At 43.7% G+C, this 22925-nt stretch overlaps 2 protein-coding genes across 28 annotated transcripts in view; one reads left to right on the top strand and one right to left on the bottom strand.

Annotated features, from left to right (window-relative positions):
• CCDC15 (coiled-coil domain containing 15) overlaps window positions 1-7323 on the bottom strand; it is a 50993-nt gene extending 43670 nt beyond the window's left edge. For 23 of the 24 annotated variants that reach the window (XM_025286342.3, XM_025286348.3, XM_025286338.3 and 20 more), the window contains exons 1-4: window positions 6982-7123; window positions 6429-6617; window positions 4177-4326; window positions 3141-3332 (exon numbers count right to left, since the gene is read on the bottom strand). In XM_025286342.3, the coding sequence (XP_025142127.2) occupies window positions 3141-3332; window positions 4177-4326; window positions 6429-6608 (522 nt within the window). In that variant the 5' untranslated portion in view covers window positions 6609-6617; window positions 6982-7123. Of the gene's footprint in view, window positions 1-3140; window positions 3333-4176; window positions 4327-6428; window positions 6618-6981; window positions 7124-7175 lie in introns of those variants that run through there. The other variant, XM_025286340.3, reaches the window with a different exon arrangement.
• HEPACAM (hepatic and glial cell adhesion molecule) overlaps window positions 7033-22925 on the top strand; it is a 38139-nt gene continuing 22246 nt past the window's right edge. For all 4 annotated transcript variants that reach the window (XM_025286358.2, XM_025286357.2, XM_025286356.2 and 1 more), the window contains exon 1: window positions 7033-7167. The gene's annotated coding sequence lies outside the window, so the exon portion shown is untranslated. The remainder of the gene's footprint in view (window positions 7168-22925) is intronic.

Below are 22925 nucleotides of genomic sequence, written 5' to 3'. Positions count from 1 at the left end.
AAAGCCATCACAAGTGGTTTTTATAAAACAGATAGAGGAAAACTAGACATACAGAAAAGATGATATGAAGATGGAGCCAAAGACTGGTTTGATGTGGCCAAAAGCAAAGGAATGCCAGCAGACACCAAAAGCTTGAAGAGTCAAAGAACAAATTTTCCCTAGAATCTGTGGAAGGAGCATATCCTTGCAGACACCTTGATTTTGGCTCAGTGAAACTGATTTTGGACTTCTGGTCTCCACAACTGTGAGAGAAAAAGTTTTTGTCATTTTAAGCCACTAAGTTTGTGGGCTTACAAATCCCCCTATTTGTTAAATGTTCATTTTACATAATTTATGTAAAATGAACATGCATACAAAGAGGCTAAAGGAGTTTTAAGTATGCCAAAGTTTTGGAGCTGTGATGATGAGAATACCAGTTAGTAGTAGAAAAGTAAGTAAAAAGAGTGAACACATGTAGAGACAGGGTGACCAGCTGTCCCAGTTTGCCTGGAACTGTCCCAAAGGAGTTAGTGCTTTGGACACTGTCTCACTGTCTAGTTCTCAGTGACATCTAGTGGATAGAAAGTGCAACAGAAACAGTAAGATTTAAAAAAAAAAAAAAAAATTGAGCTTCTATTGTCACAGATTGCATAAGCACAAGTTTATAGGCTTAGAGTAGTTTAAGTCACTGAATATTCCTCAATAGCTCACCTTCTTTAAAGAAAAAAACAGGGTTGGGACTTCCCTGGTGGTCTAATGGTTAGGACTCCTTGCTTCTACAGCAAACAGCATGGATTTGATCCCTGGTCAGGGAACAAGAAGATCCCACAAGCCCCAAGGCCCAGCCCAAAAAGAAAAAAAAAAAAAACAGGGTATAAAAACTTTAATATTCTAGACTTTTTACTGTTCCTATCTTAAAATTCTTTTTAATTTACCAATTCAACTCAGTTTACCAGTTCAAAATATACAGCTCAATTCCACCTCCTCCAAGAATTCTTCCCTAACTATTTCTTTAGAATTAAAACATTTTTGAACTTCCACTGCACAGATTTATCACCAAATGCAGCAAATTTCCATATTATTAACCAACAGATTAGGAGTCTGTTAGCTTTGAATCTCGGAGAAGGCAATGGCACCCCACTCCAGTACTCTTGCCTGGAAAATTGCATGGACGGAGGAGCCTGGTGGGCTGCAGTCCATGGGTTCGCTAAGAGTCAGACACGACTGAGCGACTTCACTTTCACTTTTCACTTTCATGCATTGGAGAAGGAAATGGCAACCCACTCCAGTGTTATTGCCTGGAGAATCCCAGGGATGGGGAGCCTGGTGGGCTGCTATCTATAGGGTCGCACAGAGTCAGACACGACTGAAGCGACTTAGCAGCAGCAGCTTTGTACCTCTACTTGGAAATGTAAACCCATGAAAGGTCCTATTTCACATATCATTAGTATCCCCACAGTGCCTAACAAACACAGTATATTCAAATATCTGTGGACTGATGGGTCCTATTTAAGTATTATACAGATGAAGTACACGCCTCACTACAATGAGATTTATAGCTACCAGCACCATGAAAGCAAGGGCTGTGTCTGTCTTGGTCAATGTTTTATCCTTTGTACTTTATGCAGTGTCTGGCTCAATAAATACTGGCTTGGTAAATTGTTCATAATATTTAAAAGAAAATAAAAAATGATCACTACAAGCCAAACAATAACAACAAAAAGTCATAGTCTGGGAAAGAGAAAAAAATCTTTTTAAAAAGTATTTCAACACACATGTACTTATAAAGCTTTCTCTATTTATCCTAACAGCACAAAAAGATTTGCTTTATATTTATGACCAAGCATATTAGCATCACACAACTTTTATTTTCACATAATCATAACTTTCCACATTTTTTTTCTCCTCTTACTAACCCTTTGGATTACATTTTAAAAGGATAAGATAGGAGAAGGAAATGCCAACCCACTCCAGTATTCTTGCCTGGAAAAGTCCATGGACAGGAGTCTGGCGGGCTGCAGTCTATGGGGTTACATGACTGAGCACATACGCATGAGGAGGGTGGAGGGAGATGAGTTGGTAGCAATAAACTTGTAGAACTAAATAAAATGAAATAAAATAAAATGATAAGATGAAAGATTATTCCCACAACCAAGGTGAAGAACGTGACCAACTGAACAAAAGCCAAGGTACAGTAAGCAGGGTGGGGGTGCTGATTAGATGGCATCGAGTGACTTGAGTGGATGGAGCTACTCATGGTGGTTAATTTTTAAATATTAGGTATACAAAGTCAATCAGTGAAAAATTATATTAAAAATGTGTGAGTATGTCAATTTAGAGTTCACTTATTATTACTTGACTTATAGATCAATTTATTGTGATAATCAGACTGAGGGACAGAAAAAAGAAACAAAAACAGTCATTGAAATTCCCATATATGTACTGAACCTTTGTGGAATAGAGGTTAGGAATCACTTTTGTCCATATGCTATAAACTGAGAGTCACTTACCCATAACAACTTAAGTATAATTGGAAAATCTACATTCTTTGACTTAAAGCTTTTTTTCCTAAGTTTTGAACTCGAATACTTTGGTATCATAAGTGTCCAATCAATAAATATAAATTGTTGTTGCTGTTGTTCAGTCACTAAGTCATGTCCAACTCTTTGCAATCCCACGGACTATAGCACGCAGGCTTCCCTGTCCTTCACAATCTCCTGGAGTCTGCTGAAACTCATGTCCATTGACTCGGTGATGCTATCCAACCATCTCATCCTCTATCTCCCCCTTCTCTTCCTGCCCTCAACCTTTCCCAACCATCAGGGTCTTTTCCAATGAGTTGGCTCTTCACATCAGGTGGCCAAAGTAGTGGAGCTTCAGCTTCAGCATCAGTCCTTCCACTGAATATTCAGGGTTGATTTCATTTAGGATTGTCTGATTTGATCCTCTTGCTGTCCAAAGGACTCTTATATAACTTTAAATATATATTAAAAATAAACATCATCCCATTAATCTTCACTTTACAAAGGTAAAAAAAGGGGGGGACGTGATAAAAATCCAAGTTGATGTGACACCTAATCTCTACATCATAGGCCAGGTATGTCATATATCTAAAAAAAAGAAAAAAACCAGAGACATAAATAAAATGAATATGTACTTACAGCCTGGGCTTGTTGTTGGAACAGTTCACTCTGATTCTCTCGGTCTTCTATTCCACCCTCAAGCATCTGGGGAGGAGGCAATCTGGCCCTTCCAATAGCAGCATTCAAATTGCTTGGAAAAACGCTGGTTCTTTTAGGAGTTAAGTGTGCTGGATCTGAAGAGTACATGGCTATAGAGCCTTCTTTCTCTGCCTACACGAAAGAAGAAAGAATGAGATTCTCTACTGAGAATGATTCCCCCCAGCCCAGTATAATCAACTAATATCCTCAAGCAGCCCAAAAGTCTTAAAACCGGGGTTGGTGAGAGGGATGGGAAATTTTAGTTGGCAAAGAAACTCACATTTACCAGGTACCTACTGGGTGCTAATAATCTACATTATCTAATTCTCAAAACAACACTGTGGGACAAGTATTATATCCCCACTTCACAGATAAAGAAACCATGCTGAGAGAATTTAAGCACTTGGCCCAAGGTCACATAGCTGCTGCAGCTGCTAAGTCGCTTCAGTCCTATCCGACTCTGTGTGACCCCATAGACAGCAGCCCACCAGGCTCCCCCGTCCCTGGGATTCTCCAGGCAAGAACACTGGGGTGGGTTGCCATTTCCTTCTCCAATGCATGAAAGTGAAAAGTGAAAGTCAAGTCGCTCAGTCGTGTCCAACTCCCAGCAACCTCATGGACTGCAGCCCACCAGGCTCCTCCATCCATGGGATTTTCCAGGCAAGAGTACCGGAGTGGGTTGCCATTGCCTTCTCCGAAGGTCACGTAGCTAGTAGGGAGCAAAGCCAGAATTCAAACCCCAGCCCAAACTCTGACATTATTTATTACTATTTGGTGAAAGCAAAAGAGGTAGTCAGAACAACACAGGAAAACAGAAACAACAGGTTCTCTGCCTACAAATCTACTGCCCTCACTAGGTAATCAGATTATACAAAGCCTGGGCTCAAAAAAGGTGATGCTGTTATTGCCTAATAGCATTTCCCATAACAAACACATGTCCCATCCAATCTTTACTCAGGCTCACTTTTGAACTTACAGCTTCATAAGACAGCTGAAGTTGTTGCTTTTTTCTCAGCCTAATTTGCTGATTTACTCGGCTTCTGACTTGTCTCTGAAAACGCTTCAGAGCTTCTTGCTTCTTTCTTAGCTGCTCCTTCAGTTCTTCTTCAATTATATATGCTGAAGTCTTTAAAGATGAAAGATAGAAAATAAATTTACTGTCCCACTAGTTTTGCCTACTGTAAACACAAAGTGGTCAGGATACAGTCCCAAAAAAATAATTCAGTTCTATAATCCCAAATTCCCTGTACAATAAAGAAGTCACAGTAGTTCAGAGCTGATAATCTAGACATAGCTGTGCTGTGCTTAGTCGCTATGTCATGTCTGAGTCTTTGCAACCCCATGGACTATAGCCCACCAGGGTCCTTTGTCCATGGGGATTATCCAGGTAAGAACACTGGAGTGGGCTGCCATGCCCTCCTCCAGGGGATCTTCCCAAACCAGGGACTGAACCCAGGTCTCCTGCATTGCAGGCAGATTCTTTACCATCTGAGTCACCAGGGAAGCTCAAGTGAATACCAAGAACTTAAACCAAATCACAAACTAAAACTTAGAATCTGTGAGCACAAAAATCAAATCTTAATTTTTCATGTACTGAGAACTAAAAGTTTCTTCATTCTCAATGAACCAGTTCAAACCTATCTTATGTTTCCGTTTCTAAAGTCAGTAAAATGGTCCACATATACCAGATTGCTCAATTTCCCTGGTGGCTCAGATGGTAAAGAATCCGCCTACAATGCAGGAGACCTGGGTTCAATTCCTGGATTGGGAAGATTCCCTGAAGAAGGGAGTGGCTACCCACTCCAACATTCTTGCCTGGAGAATCCCATGGACAGAGGAGCCTAGCAGGCTACAGTCCATGGGGTCCCAAGAGTCAGACATGACTTAGCGACTACACCACCGCCACCACCCACCACCTCTCATTCTTACATTGAGTACAATGATTCTTAACTCCCTATTAGCTTATGAATGCTTTGAGGATAGGAAATGATTTTCATTCTCCTTTGTTTCCCCTACTGTAATGGAGCCTAGAATACAAAGGTACTCAGTATTTATATAATGCTTAATTCCAAAACAATCTGGAACATTTTATTACATTTGAGTCCTTGATCATTGTTCGCTTCCTCTAAGTGCTCTGAATAGCAAAGAATGAAAATAACAGTAGTCACCATGATTACAGATCTATTAGCATAAACACTTTAACTCACATCACTGAATCCTCAAAACTAGCTCCAATACTAGGTTTTCTTATCTCTTACATGACAGATGAGGAAACGGGCTCAGAAACATTCATTTTTAGTAGCAGCCAAAGATCCTACAGCTGACAAGTAGCAAAGCTAGAACGTTCTCTGACTCCAACACTTATGTCCTATACTGTATTGCTCTTCTCTAAACTATGTTTCTCTTCCATACTGCTAAGTCGCTTCAGTCATGTACGACCCTGTGCGGCCCCAGAGACGGCAGCCCACCAGGCTGCCCCATCCCTGGGATTCTCCAGGCAAGAACACTGGAGTGGGTTGTCATTTCCTTCTCCAATACATGAAAGTGAAAAGTGAAAGTGAAGTCATAAGGAATCTCCAAATTAAATAAACCCATCATACCTCCTGTCTATCCCTACTTCTAACAGTGATACCAAATTCTAATTCTGAGGGGTGCCTCAAATTATTTCACAGTCTCTAAATTCTCAAAATCAAGTGAATTTAAATTCCAGTTAAAATTATATGAGTTCCAAGAAATCTGTCCCATAAACTATTCTAGAACATATGTACCAGAGAGTAGAATGTACAAGGATCAATGAACAATTAGGTAACACAATTCCAAAGGAGATAGTCTGGACAAGTGACTCAAGTTAACTCAAGACCAGACAAACTGAAGCCACCGGCGCCTCTTTCCTTAACTCCCATTGTGTGTCTGCCCTCTTTTGCCCTCACCTTGAGATTACCAAACATTTTCCTGAAGTGCATGACTGGTTCCAAATTGTGGCTTTCAAGTGTACACCAAAGATTAAGAGTGTACCACATTTTAGAAACAACTAAACATCTTTGTATGATAATTTAATTAACAACTACATATTTGTTCAATAACCGTAAAGCAAAAACATAACTATTTATGACGGAATACAAATGGCAACCCCAGACTGCTTATCCGAGCACAAGGAATTAGGGAAGGCTAATAAAAAGAAAGATGGGAGAAGAAACCCCACCACATAGGCATCAAACTGACACTCACAGCTGCCGGGACTTCTGAACTATCTGGCGGGGCAGGCTCCACCCAGGCCCCGACGGGTACTATAGCCTGGTTCCTCTCAGCCAGCACTGCCAACACGTTCTTGCTCTTCAAGGGGTTTAAAGCCAGGGGCAACTTTGTGGTATTTCGAGGCTTCTTGAGGGGCGCCATACTTCTTGGCATCTATGACTCCTGGTTAGGAGAGAGGAAAAGCTCAACATCTTCAAATGACCGCCTTAAAAACTCAATTCCCTAACACCTGTGCCACAGACTTCTGAAAATGAGTGAAGCCTTGCAGGAGACCCTAGTCTGACAAAGATTCTGGCGAAGGAAGGAAGGGGGGAAAGAAGGGGAAAGGGAAGATACAAAAGAAGTGTTATAAAGGAAGGAAATGTTTCAAGATCGCCCTCGAAAAGCAACACGGAGGAGAGCGTGGGACAAATAAGAACCTGACTGAGAAGGAAACTGTGCCATGGGTGGCCCAGCGACATGGGAAAGGAAGGAAAGAGCGTAGCAGCGGGAGGGCGATGGGACTGGGAGGGTGCGGGGTGGGAACCTGGGTCTGAAGCCGAAAGTTCAAATAATTGGTATCCGGTTATGGGGACAGCGCTGAACGCCGGGGAGTCCCGGACCAGAGAAAATCCTGTTTCTCAGGCCTCGGGGTCACACTCTGGCTGAGACTGCACCGGCCTAGTAGTATCGATCGCAGCTGGCCACAACTCAAGCTAACGTGGATACTAAGGTAACTACCGCCAGTAAACCGCCGCTTCGGAGAAGGCCGCGCCGCGCTGTCCCGCCCCGCCCCTCGGCGGCCTCGTAGCCGCCTCTACCGGGCTTGCGTCATCTCCCGGGGACTGGGAAAGCGTGAGGGGCGGAGTTTAGCGCTCCAGATGTGCGTCACCTCCGCTTCGTCTCGCTGAGGGGGTGGGACTTGTGAATGCTAGTGGAATGGGTGCGGCCTGGGTGGGTCCACCCGGCGGCTGGGAAACCGGCCATCAGAAATGTGGGTCCGCCGGCGGTGCCTCGAATATCCCAGCGCCGGGGACGTCCGGCATCTTCAGGAAAAGGAGTACGTTGGGCTGAAAAGCTGGTTGACTGAGCGTGTTGTTGCTAAGTCGTGTCTGACTCTTTTGCGATCTCATGGACTGTAGCCCGCAAGGCTCCTCTGTCCGTGGGATTCCCTAGGCAAGAGTACTGGAGTGGGTTGACATTTTCTTCTCCAGTGATCTTCCCGACAGGGGGGATCGGACCGGGTATCCTCCTTGGCAGGCGGCTTCTTTACCACTGAGCCATCAGAGAAGCCCATAACTGAGCTGGCCAGGGGCCTAATTGAAGGAAGCACAGGAAAAGGATGGGCGAAGGCGGGCCTGGCAGGGCTTCCTTGAGGAATGAACTAAGCCAGCAGCTCAGACCATAAAGAATCTGCCTGTAATGCAAGAGACCAAGCTTCAATCCCTTCGGGAAGATCCCTTGGAGAAGGAAATGGCACCCACTCCAGTATTCTTGCCTGGAAAGTCCCATGGACAGAGGAACCTGGCGGCCTACAGTCCATGGGGTCCCAAAGAGTTGGACACGACTCAGCAACTAATACTTTCAAGCCACTTGTAAATCATGCTGATCCTTTGTACACCTCCTTACATTAGTAGTGCTATTTCATACATGTTCTTATGCATAAGTATGGTAGCCTCCTGAGTGGTCTCCCTGTCTGCTCCAAGCTTTAGTATAACCCAGGGACACTTCATTATCCCTGTGAGATACCCATTCATTCTTTTGTGTAACTTATAATTGAGAGATTTTTATATACCTACTGTTTTAGGCACTGGAAATGTATAGTAGTGAACAAAACAGATAAATATCCCTTGTTCATGGAAGTGACGATGAGAAATAACAAAACAGACTCATGAATAAGCAAACAAATGTGTCTGGGTGATGAGCATTGTAAATTAAAAGCTGAGATCAGATCAGGTCAGATCAGTCACTCAGTCGTGTCTGACTCTTTGCGACCCCATGAATCGCAGCACGCCAGGCCTCCCTGTCCATCACCAACTCCCGGAATTCACTCAGACTCACGTCCATCGAGTCAGTGATGCCATCCAGCCATCTCATCCTCTGTCGTCCCCTTCTCCTCTTGTCCCCAATCCCTCCCAGCATCAGAGTCTTTTCCAGTGAGTCAACTCTTAGCGTGAGGTGGCCAAAGTACTGGAGTTTCAGCTTTAGCATCATTCCTTCCAAAGAAATCCCAGGGCTGATCTCCTTCAGAATGGACTGGTTGGATCTCCTTGCAGTCCAAGGGACTCTCAAGAGTCTTCTCCAACACCACAGTTCAAAAGCATCAATTCTTCGGCGCTCAGCCTTCTTCACAGTCCAACTCTCACATCCATACATGACCACAGGAAAAACCATAGCCTTGACTAGACGAACCTTTGTTGGCAAAGTAATGTCTCTGCTTTTGGATATGCTATCTAAGTTGGTCATAACTTTCCTTCCAAGGAGTACGCGTCTTTTAATTTCATGGCTGCAGTCACCATCTACAGTGATTTTGGAGCCCAGAAAAATAGTCTGATACTGTTTCCACTGTTTCCCCATCTATTTCCCATGAAGTGATGGGACCGGATGCCATGATCTTCGTTTTCTGAATGTTGAGCTTTAAGCCAACTTTTTCACTCTCCACTTTCACTTTCATCAAGAGGCTTTTGAGTTCCTCTTCACCTTCTGCCATAAGGGTGATGTCATCTGCATATCTGAGGTTATTGATATTTCTGCCAGCAGTCTTGATTCCAGCTTGTGTTTCTTCCAGTCCAGCGTTTCTCATGATGTACTCTGCATATAAGTTAAATAAACAGGGTGACAATATACAGCCTTGATGAACTCCTTTTCCTATTTGGAACCAGTCTGTTGTTCCATATCCAGTTCTAACTGTTGCTTCCTGACCTGCATACAAATTTCTCAAGAGGCAGATCAGGTGGTCTGGTATTCCCATCTCTTTCAGAATTTTCCACAGTTTGTTGTGATCCACACAGTCAAAGGCTTTGGCATAGTCAATAAAGCTGAGGATGAGGATAAAAAGTGTGTCAGAGGGTAGAGGTGATGGAATTTTAGATAGGATGACCAGAGAAGGCTTCACTGAGATAATTTTGAGCAAAGACTCCAATACAAATTTCCATGGACTAGTGGAACAAGCCGATTTTCACTGGAGAGCTTTCTAAAAGTTCCAGGCAAAGTGAACAGCAGGTACAATCGCTCCAGAGTGAGTGCCTACCTGCCTGGCTGAGAACCTGAGCCCTGGGGCTTCCTCACATTAAACAGGCTGGGAAGAAGAGGGGAATGCAAAGAGATTGGAAGGATCAGCCAGTAAGCCTAGGAAGAAAACCAGGGGTGTGTAATACCTTGAAGAAAATGTTTTATTAAAGAGGAATTTGACCTGTGTTAAATTCTGATAGGTCAAATAAGAGGATGACTGAAATTTACCTGTTGGATTGAACAACATGGAGGTCATAGATAACTTTTTTGAGAGCAGTGTTTTGGGGGTAGCTTGAGATCAAAAGGCTCCGTTGGGTAGACCTAGAGAGGGAGGAAAAAGTGGAGACAGCCATTTTAGACAACTCTTACAATGAGTTGAATTGTAAAGTGACACAGAGAAAATGTGTATCTGAAAGATAGGATCATAGGATTCTTTTCTTTAATATTGCAGTCCATGTGTACTGTTGATGCAAACTATGCAGTAAACAAAAGAAAACTGACAATGCAGGAGAGAGATGGGGGGATTTTTGTATCTGTGTCCTTAAGTGGGTAAGAGGGAACAGGATGTAATGAACAAGAGGGAGTGGATCTAGTGAACAGTTGGAGGGATTGGCCTTAGATAGCAGGAGAGAGAGTTCATTGTAACACTAGCAGTGAAATAGAATATATACTGGTAATTGGCTAATGTGGCAGCGGGAGCTTGTGGAAGTTCTTTTCTGTTTCCTCTGTAAAGTAGTATTTTTGTTAGCTGACTCTTATAAGCCCCACCTCCTGGTATTCACACCGTGTGTAGCCCCCTTTCACACTGTACGCACTGTGTCGAATTGTTCTGTGTGACCAACAGTATATGACATGTCACTAGAAATTAGGTTATAAAAAAATGCTGTGTTTCTCTCCACCATGTACTCTCATTCTCTCCATCTCTTACTCTTGCTGTGATTCTCACTCGTTCCCAACGTTTGCTCTGGGGGAAGCCATTTATGTCATGAGAAGTCATATAAAAAGAACCCCGTGGCAGTGAACTGAAGGCTCTTGCCAACAGCCTGGTGAGTGATCTCAGAAGTGGATCCTCCAGCCCCAGTCAAGTCTTCAGAGACTGTGGTCTTGACCAGCAACTTGACTGCAATCTCATAAGAGACCCTGAGCTAGAGTATCCAGCCAGAAACTTTGTGAGATAATATATGTTGTTTCAAGATGCTAGATACTGAGGTAACTGGTTACAAACTATTTGTAATAACTATTACAAATAGAAAGCAAGTTCATCAATGAATAAAATAGAAAAAGATGCTGGACATTTGAAAAGGTATAAAATAGTTGTCCAGAAGAGTAGAAGTATGAACTAGAAACATGTACAGTTGCCAGATGGTGTTAAGGACCCATGTGAGGTTCATGATTATGAATTTAAAGTGAGACTAGTCAGCATGTTTGAGGCTTTTCCTTCAGTTGCGTGGTTACAGGCATAATCATAGGTGGGGGTTTTAATTTTAACCAGGGTTGAGGTTTTACTAAACTATTACTCACAAGCAAGAAAGGTGCAAGAGAGTTAAAGATGAGTGCAAAGGAGTAATTAAATGACTGACCATGGAATTGAAACTTCCCTGGTGGCTCAGATGGCAAAGAATCCGCTTGCAATGTGGGAGACCTGAGTTCAATCCCTGGGTAGGGAAGCTCCCCTGAAGGAGGGCAGGGCAAACTGCTCCAGTATTCTTGCCTGAGAATCCCGATGGACAGCAGAGCCTAGAAGGCTACAGTCCATGGGATTGCAAAGAGTCAGACATGACTGCGTGATTAAAAATCATCTTACCTACTTGTCACCCTTTCCCATATTTGTTTTGTGTGCTTAGTCGCTCACTCATGTCCGACTCTTTGCGATCCCATTGGCTGTAGCCCGTCAGGCTCCTCTGTCCATAGAAATCTCCAGGCAAGAATACTGGAGTGGATTGCCATTCCCTTCTCCAGGGGAATTTCCCAATCCAGGGTTCGAACTCGGGTCTCTTGCATTGCATGCAAATTCTTTACCATATGAGCCACCAGGGAAGCTACTAAGTAGATAAGGGACCTGGTAAAGTTGTCAGGATCAAGACCTTGTAGGGTCCAGTGGTGGGTCTAAGGTTTGTTAAAACGAGATGCACCGAAAAAATAAGAGGTGGTTGAGGGACTTCCCTGGTGGTCCAATGGCTAAGATTCCCAGCTCCCAGTGTAGGGGGCCCAGGTTCCATCCCTGGTCAGGGAACTAGGTCCCACATGCCATAACTAAGAGTTCGTGGGTTGCAACTAAAGATCTCACATGCCACCACAAAGACCTGATGCAGCCAAATAAATAAATAAATACCTATTTTTAAAAATAGGTGGTGATCTCAAGATGCTTGAAACCACAATATTGGTACTGTCAAAGTCTATAGTATGACTAAGGGAGAGAGTGCTGAAGTAGAAGAACAAAATTGCTGCAGAAGAAGGGGTCAGAGAAATGAGAGTAAGAGCACTGAATGGATTATTCCTGAGGCTATTGAAATCACCAAGATCCATGACCAGAATAGTGTTGGTGAGAGCCAGGAGCAACAGTCTTCAGGGAATTCCAGGAAAAGACCTGGAGGTTGGTGAATGAGTGTAGCTGGCAAATTAGTGCATGGCATAGCCTAACATCGGAGTCAAAGCGAAGGGCGAAGCAGAGAAAAAGGAGCTCCCTTTTTATAAATAATAGAATTAAAAAACAAATGGTTTCTAGATAGCACTGAGTAATCAAGTAACAAGAAGGAAACCCAACATTGTAGGGCAATTATCCTCCAATTTTAAAAAGTAGTGTAAATTTTTTATAATTAATTTTAAAAAAAGAAAGAAAAAAAAAAAAGAAAACACACCCCACATCCACCCAGGGTGGTGAGAAACAGAAAACAGCTACTGCTGGAGAGGGCCAGAGGAAGATGGATTTGTGCACCTCTACACACACACACACACACACCCCAACACTAGGAAGATGTGTTATCAGGTAGCTCCTCTAACCTGCTCACTCAGGTTTGTGCCTCCCACTAGCTTCTGTGCCAGTGGCTTCTTATAAATCTATATTCTTATATTTCCAGAGAGATCTCATCTTGAACCCAGCTCCCATTTGCTGACGTTTTCACAAGGCTTATCTTTCGTGGCCAGAGTTAGTTTCTCTGCAAGGGAACTGTTTGCTTGGAAATGCCTGTCTTCTTCAAGAACTTAAAAGAACAGGTGCTGCTGGCACCAGAGTGTTTCAGCCCTGCTTCAATCACTGCTCCTCGGGGGGATGCTCTCTGATGTGTGTGGCTGGGGCATCCCTAGCCATCAGCACACAGAGCCCGAGTCACTGGGTCCTTGGCAGGGGTCCACCCCACACAGAACTATGAAATGTGCTGCTTGGTTGCCACTAATCTGTTTGTGGTTGACTGACCCTCCCCCCGACCTGTAACACACTGGAAAATATGGTCACCTGTTCGTCCCAAGGGTCTATCCCAAGGAGAACCTTTCCTTAAGTGGGAAAATGGCCTGTTCCCCCCTCTAAGGACCTGGATGCTCGACTGCTGTGTAGTCACCCATTTCCACTCTCGTCCCCACACTTGAGCAGGATTTCCTAGGGTTAGCATCCAATGTTCTGGGCTGTTTCCTCCAAGTCTTCTCTGTTCCTCCTCCTCTTTGCCTACCTCTTGATGCCCAAAACTCAACTCCTCTGTACACTGGTGCTGAATTAAATCTTGGACAGAGTTTTGGGGGAAGCAGAAAAGAGTAGCTTGATTGCTTTGCCAGACAAAGGGGGCCACAGTGGGCTAATGCCCTCAAAACCGTGTGTCCCCACTTGGGGAAGACAGTGACAAGTTTAATAGTAAATGTCAGCTCCTGACTTTCTTCTGATGGGTTGGTGGGGAGCTAAGTAGGTGTCAACATCATCAGCCTTCAGGTCCAACTGGTCTGGGGTCAACATGCGTAAGGGGAGCATACCATAACTTCTCCCACCTGGAAGGGGTTTCCATATCTACAAAGTACCTCAAAGATATTGTTGTGTGTATCCTTTGATGGGGAAACAGGACCTTGCCCCAAGGCTGCTTTTGACTGTTTCTACTTGGTCTTGCGTCCCCTCCCTTCCCTAATTAACAACTGTTTGAATTTGCCCATTGGAACTCAGGGAAGGTCATGAAGGTTGAATGAAGGCTGTTTCCTGGGATCAAGGAAATGGGAGACACAGAAAGGCTCTGTGCTCAGGAGCCCCACAAGGCCCTGCTTGGTATCAATCTCAAAATAACCTTTCTAACTGAAATCATCGGCAAGGGTCCTTCTGCTTGTTTGTGCCAACCAAGTTTTTTACAAGCAGCGTTTCCTTCTAAATGGCATCAATTACAGATTGTTCTGATTAAGCCCGCTTGTCTCAAGAGCATCTGCTGTACTCATCTTTGCAAAAAATTCTCTAAATTTATCAAAGATGAAGAAGCATTTTCCCCTTTCTCTTCGTAGGTGATTAAAAAAAATATTAACACAAGAACTTCATTGTCCTCCATATTACCAAATACTCATCTCACATGGACATAGAGATGGGCTTCCCAGATCCCAAATCAAGGAAGGACTTGATGGCCCAGCTTCTGAGAGCGTTGTAACCCCTTGAGCTGTCGGCTCCTTAAGGAACATCAGCTTCAGAGAGCAGCCTTGCTCTCTCTCTGAGGAGACTCATCCCAAGATCGATGGGTCTGGGGATGTAAAGACAAGGTGGTTTTTGTCTATTATTATTATTATTTAAACTTTTTATTTTGGATTGAGGTATAGCTGATTACCAATGTTGTGATGGTTTCGGGTGAACAGCAAAGGGACTCAGCCATGCATATACGTGTATACACCCTCCCCAGAACTCCCCTCCCATCCAGGCTGCCACATAACATTGAGCGGAGTTCCCTGTGCTATACAATAGGTCCATACTGGTTGTCCATTTTAAATATAGCAGTGTGGACATGCCCATCCTAGACTTCCTAACTATCCCTTCCCCGCAGCAACCCTAAATTTGTTTCCTAAGTCTGTGAGTCTCTTTTTGTTTGTAAGTAAGTTCATTTGTATCATTTCTATTTCCATTCCACATATAAGTGATGTCATATGATATTTTCCTCTTCTGTCTGACTTGCTTCACTCAGTATGACAATCTCTAGGTCCATCCATGTTGCTGCAAATGGCATTAATCTCATTCTTTTTAGTGGCTGAGTAATATGCCATTGTGTATATATGTACCACATCTTCTTTATCCATTCCTCTGTCAATGGACACTAGATTGCTTCCATGTCTTGGCTATTGTAAACACTACTGAAATGAATATTGGGACGCATATATCCTTTTCGATCATGTTTTTCTCTGGATACATAAGGTGTGGGTGTTTCTGCCTAACTTCGAGCAATTCCGATGAGCCATCATTTCAGCTTCAGAGCTCCCCATGGACTTGGCTGAGGCTGTCCAGCCTGAATCACAGTTCAATCGATCCCTCTGCCTCCTCCTATTTCCTCCTCCTCCCTTCAACAGGTGTCAATATCCAGTCCCTGATAAAATCCTGAACTTGAAACTTCGTTTCAGAGTCTGCTTCCTGGAGAACCTAACTACAACCCCCTCTGAGTGTTGTTAGGCCTCAGGGACCAAGGCACGAACAGCTTTCAGGCCATGTTACTCCCAGTGTAAAATCCATAGATAGTCCTTGTGTGTATGTGCTAAGTTGCTTCAGTCTTGTCCAACTCTTTGCAACCCTATGGACTGTAGCCCCGCCACTCCTCTGTCCATGGGATTCTCCAGGCTAGAATACTAGAGTGGGGGATCTTCCCAACCCAGGGATCAAACCCCCATCTCTTATGCCTCCTGAATCAGCAGACATGTATGTTCTTTATCACTAGCATCATCATTATTCTTTTCTTGTTCATCAAAGAGACTGGCAACATTTCAAAAAGATCGTCTAACCACAATTTAAAGTCCTTCCTATTCGCTGTTGTCACTTTTGAGCCTGTGGATTAAGGTTACCCCACCTCTAGACTGTGAGCGAATGTGAGCCAATAAAGTCCCTTATCATGAATGCCAGTTTGCATTAGGTTTTATGTTGTTTGTAACATAGATAGCCCCTAGGTGAGCAAAATAGAGGGAGGCTATTGGTAAAGGTAAGAGAATGGAGTGGATAAGCAGAAAGATTCAGAGCTACCTACAAAAATTGGTTCCAGTGTATGAGCGCTGCAATTCTAGACCTATGTGGCTTCGCCTCTGATGGAAACTTCCTTGGGATGGCTATTTGTAGTTAAAGAAGCTTCACTAAGATGAGAGACTTCACCTTAACACAAAGCCAGTTTGGGTCAAAATGATTTTATCTGTCAGTAAATTGTTGCCTATATTATTCACCATATTTTGACTTTTTCAGAAAATGTACTCCTAAATACTAGTGGTTAAGAACCCACCTGCCAATGCAGGAGACATAAGAGACCGCAGGTTTGATCCCTGGGTCGGGAAGATCCCCTGGAAGAGGGCATGGCAATCCACTCTAGTATTCTGGCCTGGAAAATCCCATGGACAGAGGAGCCTGGCAGCCTACAGTCCATAGAGTTACAAAGAGTCGGACAAGACTGAAGTGACTTAACACCAAAATACAAAAATTGCAATCTTAAAATATACTTTTAAAAGTATATTGAAGGGTCTAAAAACAATTTCAAAAGAGGAATTTCAAGAATCTTTTATAGGGAACTTCCCTGGCTGTCGAGTGCTTAAGACGCCAAGCTTCCAATGCAGGGGGCCTAGGTTCTATCCCTGGTCAGGGAACTAGATCCTACAACTAAACTAAAAAATTCTGCATACTGCAACAAAGATCGAGGATCTTGAGTGCCACAACTAAGATCAGGCACAGTCAAATAAATAAATATATAAAGAAAAGAAACCTTGTCTCTCCCTACATTGAATCCCATGTATCATAAATTCATTGTCTTAAGTGTCCTCAGAGTCACCACGGGGGACTCAATCATTCTCTTGCTAAATCTTTTTTTTTTTTTTTTAAGTTACTGTTGGTTGCCTTTATCCTTCCTTGTCTCATACCTTGTCTCAGAGACATCCTTTTTTCTACCCACTTTTTACTTCTGGGCTTGACTGAAAGCAATCTCTTTCAGGAGTGTAGGGTGTGAACACTAGAACAAGAAGCATGGGCTAAGTATACTCTATGTTGACATAACCTGTGTGACTTTGAGCCAGTTTCTTAACTTCTCTGAGCTTCCTGTCCCTCCTTGGGAAAAAAAATTCTTGCCACACAGAGTTGTTAGAATAAGACAATATTCTAAGAGACAGTTTGGCAGAGGAATGGAAACAATCATTAGTTTTTAAGCTAGGAAAAGTTGGGGATCCTTTAATCTTTTTAAAGAAGCAGTGCTATTCTAGATAAACAAATGTGTAATCCCCCTTTGTTTGGGGTGTTTTTTTGTTTTGTTTTTTTTTTAAGTTTTAATTAGCCCAAGGAAAGGAACATACCAATGGTAAACTATTTTCCCCTCAAATCCTCAGTTTATGCTGCATGCTTCAGTTTCTTCGTCCCTTTCCGTAGTAAAGAACCTTAAAGTCACTGCGATCTTCCTGTGGGTATTTATACTTTTAGATAAAAAGTACCTTTAAGTAGCAGTGCGGGAGAAGGCTTGCAAATGTCCCTTTGTCCCATTGTCAATTTGTGTGCCTTTATCACTGTTCTAATTTTGCACAAGTACCCATGTAAAAAGTGTACCTTTTTCCAAACTTGTAAATAAAAATAACCTTAAAAAAAAAAAAAAAAAAGACAAACTGTAAGGGCAGCAGAGCTGTATTATCAATGGCATTGTAGATTTATTAATAGATGCCACTTTCCCAGGTAGGGTTAAATACCTCCGCAAGGATTGTGTTTTCTGTTACTTTCGAACCGGTCCCCTTCCCCACATCCCACTCCTCTTACTAAAGTCTGGAACACGGAGTGCCTTTCACACAGTAGGCAGTTGACTTCCATTAATGAGCCTCCCTCTCTGGGAGGAGGGCAGGGAAGGGAGGATGGGAGCAAACACTTTCCTGGATACCATTGGTGGGAGGACACCATTTGAGCATCTAGGAGAGAAACAAGGAAGCCTTTGACGAATTGAGGGTAATCTGTGGCTTCCCCATGATTTTTCAACCTCCTTTTGTTTGAGCGCTGAAACTTTGTTGTTGTTGCTTAGTCCGCTCAGTCATATCTGACTCTTATGACCCCATGGACTGCAGCCCACCAGGCTCTTCTGTCCATGGGATTTCTCAAGCAAAAATGCTGGAGTGGATTGCTGTTTCCTTCTCCAGGGGATCTTCCTGAAGCTTTACATAAACAGAAATCCAGGGATGTTTTCTAGAACGTCCTTGCCACATCTCAAATAGACCAGTGAAAGCTGGATCTCTCCATGCTGTAATGCCAGTGAATTGCTCCTCTTTGTTCCTCTGGAGAGTTGCTGAATAGGGCACGTTCATCAGCTGTGGACACAAGCCTGAGTTCCTCTCAGCTTCTGAGGGGGCAGGAATTCTATTCAGAAATCAAATATTGACTCTCAGCATAAAACACTTGGATGCTTTTCAGTATTCCAGTTTGGAACTGGGAGCTCCTCCTCCCAGCCTTATGGAAATCTACCCCAGGACCCCATGCTCTCCCAGAATCACACATTTCTCCTAATAAGTCCCATGTCTTTTTGAGACACCCCATCTCTGCAGAGGGCTCCCCTGGGGGCACAGACAGTAAAGAATCTACCCACAATGCAGGAGAACTGGGTTCAATCTCTGGGTCGGGAAGATCCCCTGGAGAAGGAAATGGCAACCCCTACCCCAGTATTCTTGCCTGGAGAATCCTGTGCACAGAGAAAACTGGCGGGCTATAGTCCATGGAGTCACAAAGAGTCAAGCACGACTGAGCGACTAACACACACACACATCCCTATAGGATGCTTTTCTTTTTTTTTTTTTTTAATAGGATGCTTTTCTTCCGGGTTAATCCTCATAGTTACAGACATCTGCAGGCAGCAAAACCAACCTGCAGTATGCAGGCCCCAGGAAGGGCAAGGGAGTTTTTGACACCCACCCGCCCTATCTCCATTTCTTTTTGATGTTTCTCAGAAGCAAGCCAGAGTTGGAGAGCTTTAAAAAGAAATAGGAGAAGAAAAAAAAAGTCCTTGGGGAGGGCCGTTCCTCACTGTCCAGGCCCATAGAAAGCTTGTTTTGTTCCAGAGAGAGCTGGCCAGCTAATCTGTCTCTTGTTCCGTGGTTGCTGGAGCAGCGGGGCGCTGCCTCCTCCCCACACAAAGCCTCACACAAATTCTTCATTTCCCAGGCAACGTGCCTCAGCTCCACAGACTCTCCGGTCCTCCTACTCCCTCCACTCTGGCAAATTGAACTGATGGTAGGGACAACCCTGGCACCATTCACATAGAGGTTTATGGAAGCAAGAATCAAAAATAGCTTCAGCCAGAAGAGAGAGCACCAGGAGTGGGCAGAGAGGTCCACCTTACGTCCTGGGAGCAAAGGTTAGACCAGGAGGTGGACTTCCGACTGATGACTCAGAGAGGTGGTCAGAAGCCTGAACTTTGTTGGTGACCAACTTGCGTTTCTAATCCAAGTTCTTTTTTTTTTTTAATTGGATGATTATTGCTTTACAATGCTATGGTCTCTGCCATGCATCAATATGTATCAGTCATAATTATATACATAGCTCCTTGCTCTTGAGCCTCCCACCACCATTCCACCCTTCTAGGTCATCACAGGGTGCCAGGCTAGGTCCCCCATGTTATACAGCAGCTTCCCACTAGCTCTCTATTTTACACATGACAGTGTATAAATGGCAATGCTACTTTCTCAAGTTGTCCTGCCCTAAGGAACTGGCAACCCACTCCAGTATTCTTGCCTGGGAAATCCCATGGACAGAGGAGCCTGGTCAAGGGGCTGGGGGGAGGCACGCTATAGTCCATGGGGTTGCAAAAGGGACTTAGCAACTAAACAAAACAACTGCCACTTAGTAACAACTGCCACTATATGACCTGACTTCTTGAAGTTTTAGTCTTTCTTGTCTGTAAAATAGGGTGATGATATCTACTGAGAAGAAGATACTGGGAGGATTAAATGAACAAATAGATATAAAGTGCCTGACAGGAAGAATAGCTTACACACATACATTGAGAGCAGTTAGAGAAGGGGAGAAGGCTTGGATGGTATGCCTCTCTGAGAGGGTCACCCAGAAGTCTGGGGAATTAATTTCTCCTTACCCATCAGAAGCAGCCCTCAGCCCAGATCTGATGGCAGGTGGTGGATAAACATTACAGTGGATAAATGCTCCTTGGGTGTGATAACTCTGGGGCTTGTTCTTCATTATTTCCCACAGGATTAAGCTCTAGCTGCCCGCAGTAGTAATCTGCTTGATGTGCAGGCTTCCCTGGCTTCCTTCACTTTGCCTGTCTCATTCCCCCGATATCCTACCTGGTTTTCTGGGATCAATTTTCAAATAAAATATCCATATTTAACTTAAAAAAAATTAACTTCCCTATACTGGGTCTTAGTTGTGGCATGTGGAATCTAGTTCCCTGACCAGGGATCAAACCTGGGTCTCCTGCATTGGGCATGCAGAGTCTTAGCCACTGGACCACCAAGGAAGGCCCTTGAAATTTAACTTCTTGACTCAGTGTTTGCCTGTGGGGGAGGCTAAGATACCGATATTTCTCCACATTTCTGACGGCTACGTTCTCAGGACCATCGCTGACTCAGAACTTCTGCTTCAGCTGATTTAATCAGTTCAGAGATCATTTCACTGTTCTATATGTGCCGCGTCCTACCCACAGTGGTGATCCGGACCAGGAACTCAGTCCTTGGTCTCAGTATATAAACACACACACACACACACCTGTATTAGTTTTCTATGCTGCGTAACAAACTGCCACAAATTTAGCAGCTTAAAATAACATACATTAATTTTTTTAGTTTCTGTGGGTCAGGTACAGCTTAGCTGGGTTTTCTGCTCAAGGTTTCATCAGACTTCAATTAAGATGTTGGCTGGTCTGCGTTCCCTTCTGAAGCTCAAAGTCCTCTCCCAAGCTCATATAGTCATTGGAATAATTTGGTTACTTGCAGCTGTGGGACTGAGGTTCCTATTTTCTTGCCAACTATTAGCTGAGGGTAGCTCTTGGCTACTAGAGGCCCCTAGCATTCCCTTGCCATTAGGCTGTTTCACAACAAGGAAGTTGACTTCTTCAAAGTCAGCAAAACCATCTGTCTCTAATGTGCTAAGTCAGAGGCTTAGATAACATAACCTAATCAAGGGAGTGGCTGTTCCATCACCTTTGCCATATTTATTAGCTAGAAGCACACACACACATACTCCAATTGTGTATAGCAAACTTTTCTGAGAGTTTTGATGAAGACAGAGGAGAAAGAGTTTTATAGTATAACAATGTAAGCTTTTCTTTTTTAAATGTATTTTATTTTGTTATTGTATTAATTTATTTGGCTACGCTGGATCTTAGTTGTCTCCTGTAGGATGTTTAGTTGCAGCATGTGGGATCTAGTTTCCTGATCAGAGATCGAATCTGGGCACCTTTCATTAGGAGCATGAAGTCTTAGCCACAGGGCCACCAGGAAAGTCCCCAAACTGTTCTTCAATTTTCTTCAGCTCCCCACCCCTGGTTGCTCCCTCCCCCCACCTCATTCTTTGATTCTCCCTCTCTGCTCTTTCTCCATCCCCAAATTCCTGTCTGTTTCTGTTACACAGCAGTTTATCTTTTTATGCCTTGACTCCCTAGGCTTAAGACCTTGCATTCCATTCCATGTGGCATATCCAGATATTTTTCTTGCTAAAGACAAGAAGAAGTGTCTTCTCTGCAAGAAGAATTTAGGTGCCATTTGTTAAAGTTTTGTTTTTTTTTTCATTCTGCTACCAAAGATTAATTACAAGTTAGTGGAGGAGACAGAAATGACTCAATTAATAGTAGGAAATGAATGAGGGAAGGAGGGGGAAGACACTAACTATAAAATCACCAGTGATGTTACGGTATTAGTAAGGACTGAACCCACTAGCAGTAACAGTGCCAGAGCATTCTTCCTGGATCCTGGAAACAAAAAAATAAAAAAATAAAACAGGCCAAGTAGGTGGGGACATTCCTAAATCTAATGGTAGGGTTATTAAAATTGGTGCTTATTTATACATGATTTGTGTGTATGTGTGTGTGTTTTATCTCTTCTTGCCTGTACTGTTAAGTAACTATAGGAGTCCCAGATCTGCTGTTAAATAGCAGGTTAACTCTGGGAAAATTCCTTAACATCTCTGTCCCTTAATCCCTCATCTGAGAAATGAAGACGTGAGACAAGGTCCTCCTAAGTGTCTCTTGCAGTGTGTAAGTCTGTCGCTCTGTGATTGTTCTGCCACTCCTGCTAGACCTTCAGTTCTTCAAGGACAGAGATCATTTTATAAATTCCCCAGTCAGCTTGATTTTTTTCTCCGCAATTCACAGAGGTCTGTATAAGGTGGTGACTCAGTCGAAAACAGTGCCTCCCATTCTAGAGAACGGAACACTTCTGAGTTTAAGCCAGCAGGGAGGAGTGTGTGTGTGTGTGTGTGTTGGGGGAGGGTTCTATTCCAAGCTGCAGGACCGCTGGTTGCTCAGGACAGGGCCTGAGAACAGCAGGCCAGGGCCGCCATGAGTGTGGGGTGGAGGGTGGCAGGGACGGGGTAGGGTCAGAATCCTAGAGTAAGTGCCGAATAAGAGTGGCCTGAAGCCACCGTGGGCAACAGAAGGGCCAGAGGACTGGGTTGAGCAGCTCAGGAGAGGAAGATGCCCATGGAAATGCGTCTGCTCAAGTGCTCAGAGGAGGAAGGGGCATGGGCCTTGGCTGCCATCAGTCAAGAGGTGTGTCTCCACCATTGTTTAACAGCCACGTTATGCAGCTCTCAGAACTGGGTCCTGGGAGGAGACCCATAAGAATAAAGAGCTACAGCCCGGGCCCTGAAGAGGTCTCCCAGGCTAATGAGGAGGTGGCCACAGTAATCATATTTTCTGATCCCAAAGAGGGACATGCTGATTGACCAGTACAAATACACTTTCAAAGTTAAAGACATGTAATATTTATAATCAGGATATCCCTACCAATAAAACACAAAACCTCAGCCTGACTCATCAACAATTAGCTGGAACAGACACACCCACAGGGAAAAACCCAGGGGATGCCCGGGAGGTTAAAACAGGGCAGGTGGGAGGTTAAAACAAGGTCAGCCAGGGCAAGTGAGATCACCGACAC

The sequence above is a fragment of the Bubalus bubalis genome, chromosome 5 (genome assembly GCF_019923935.1).
Source record: "Bubalus bubalis isolate 160015118507 breed Murrah chromosome 5, NDDB_SH_1, whole genome shotgun sequence".
NCBI lineage: Eukaryota > Metazoa > Chordata > Mammalia > Artiodactyla > Bovidae > Bubalus > Bubalus bubalis.
This window is presented reverse-complemented; position numbering and strand designations above follow the sequence as displayed.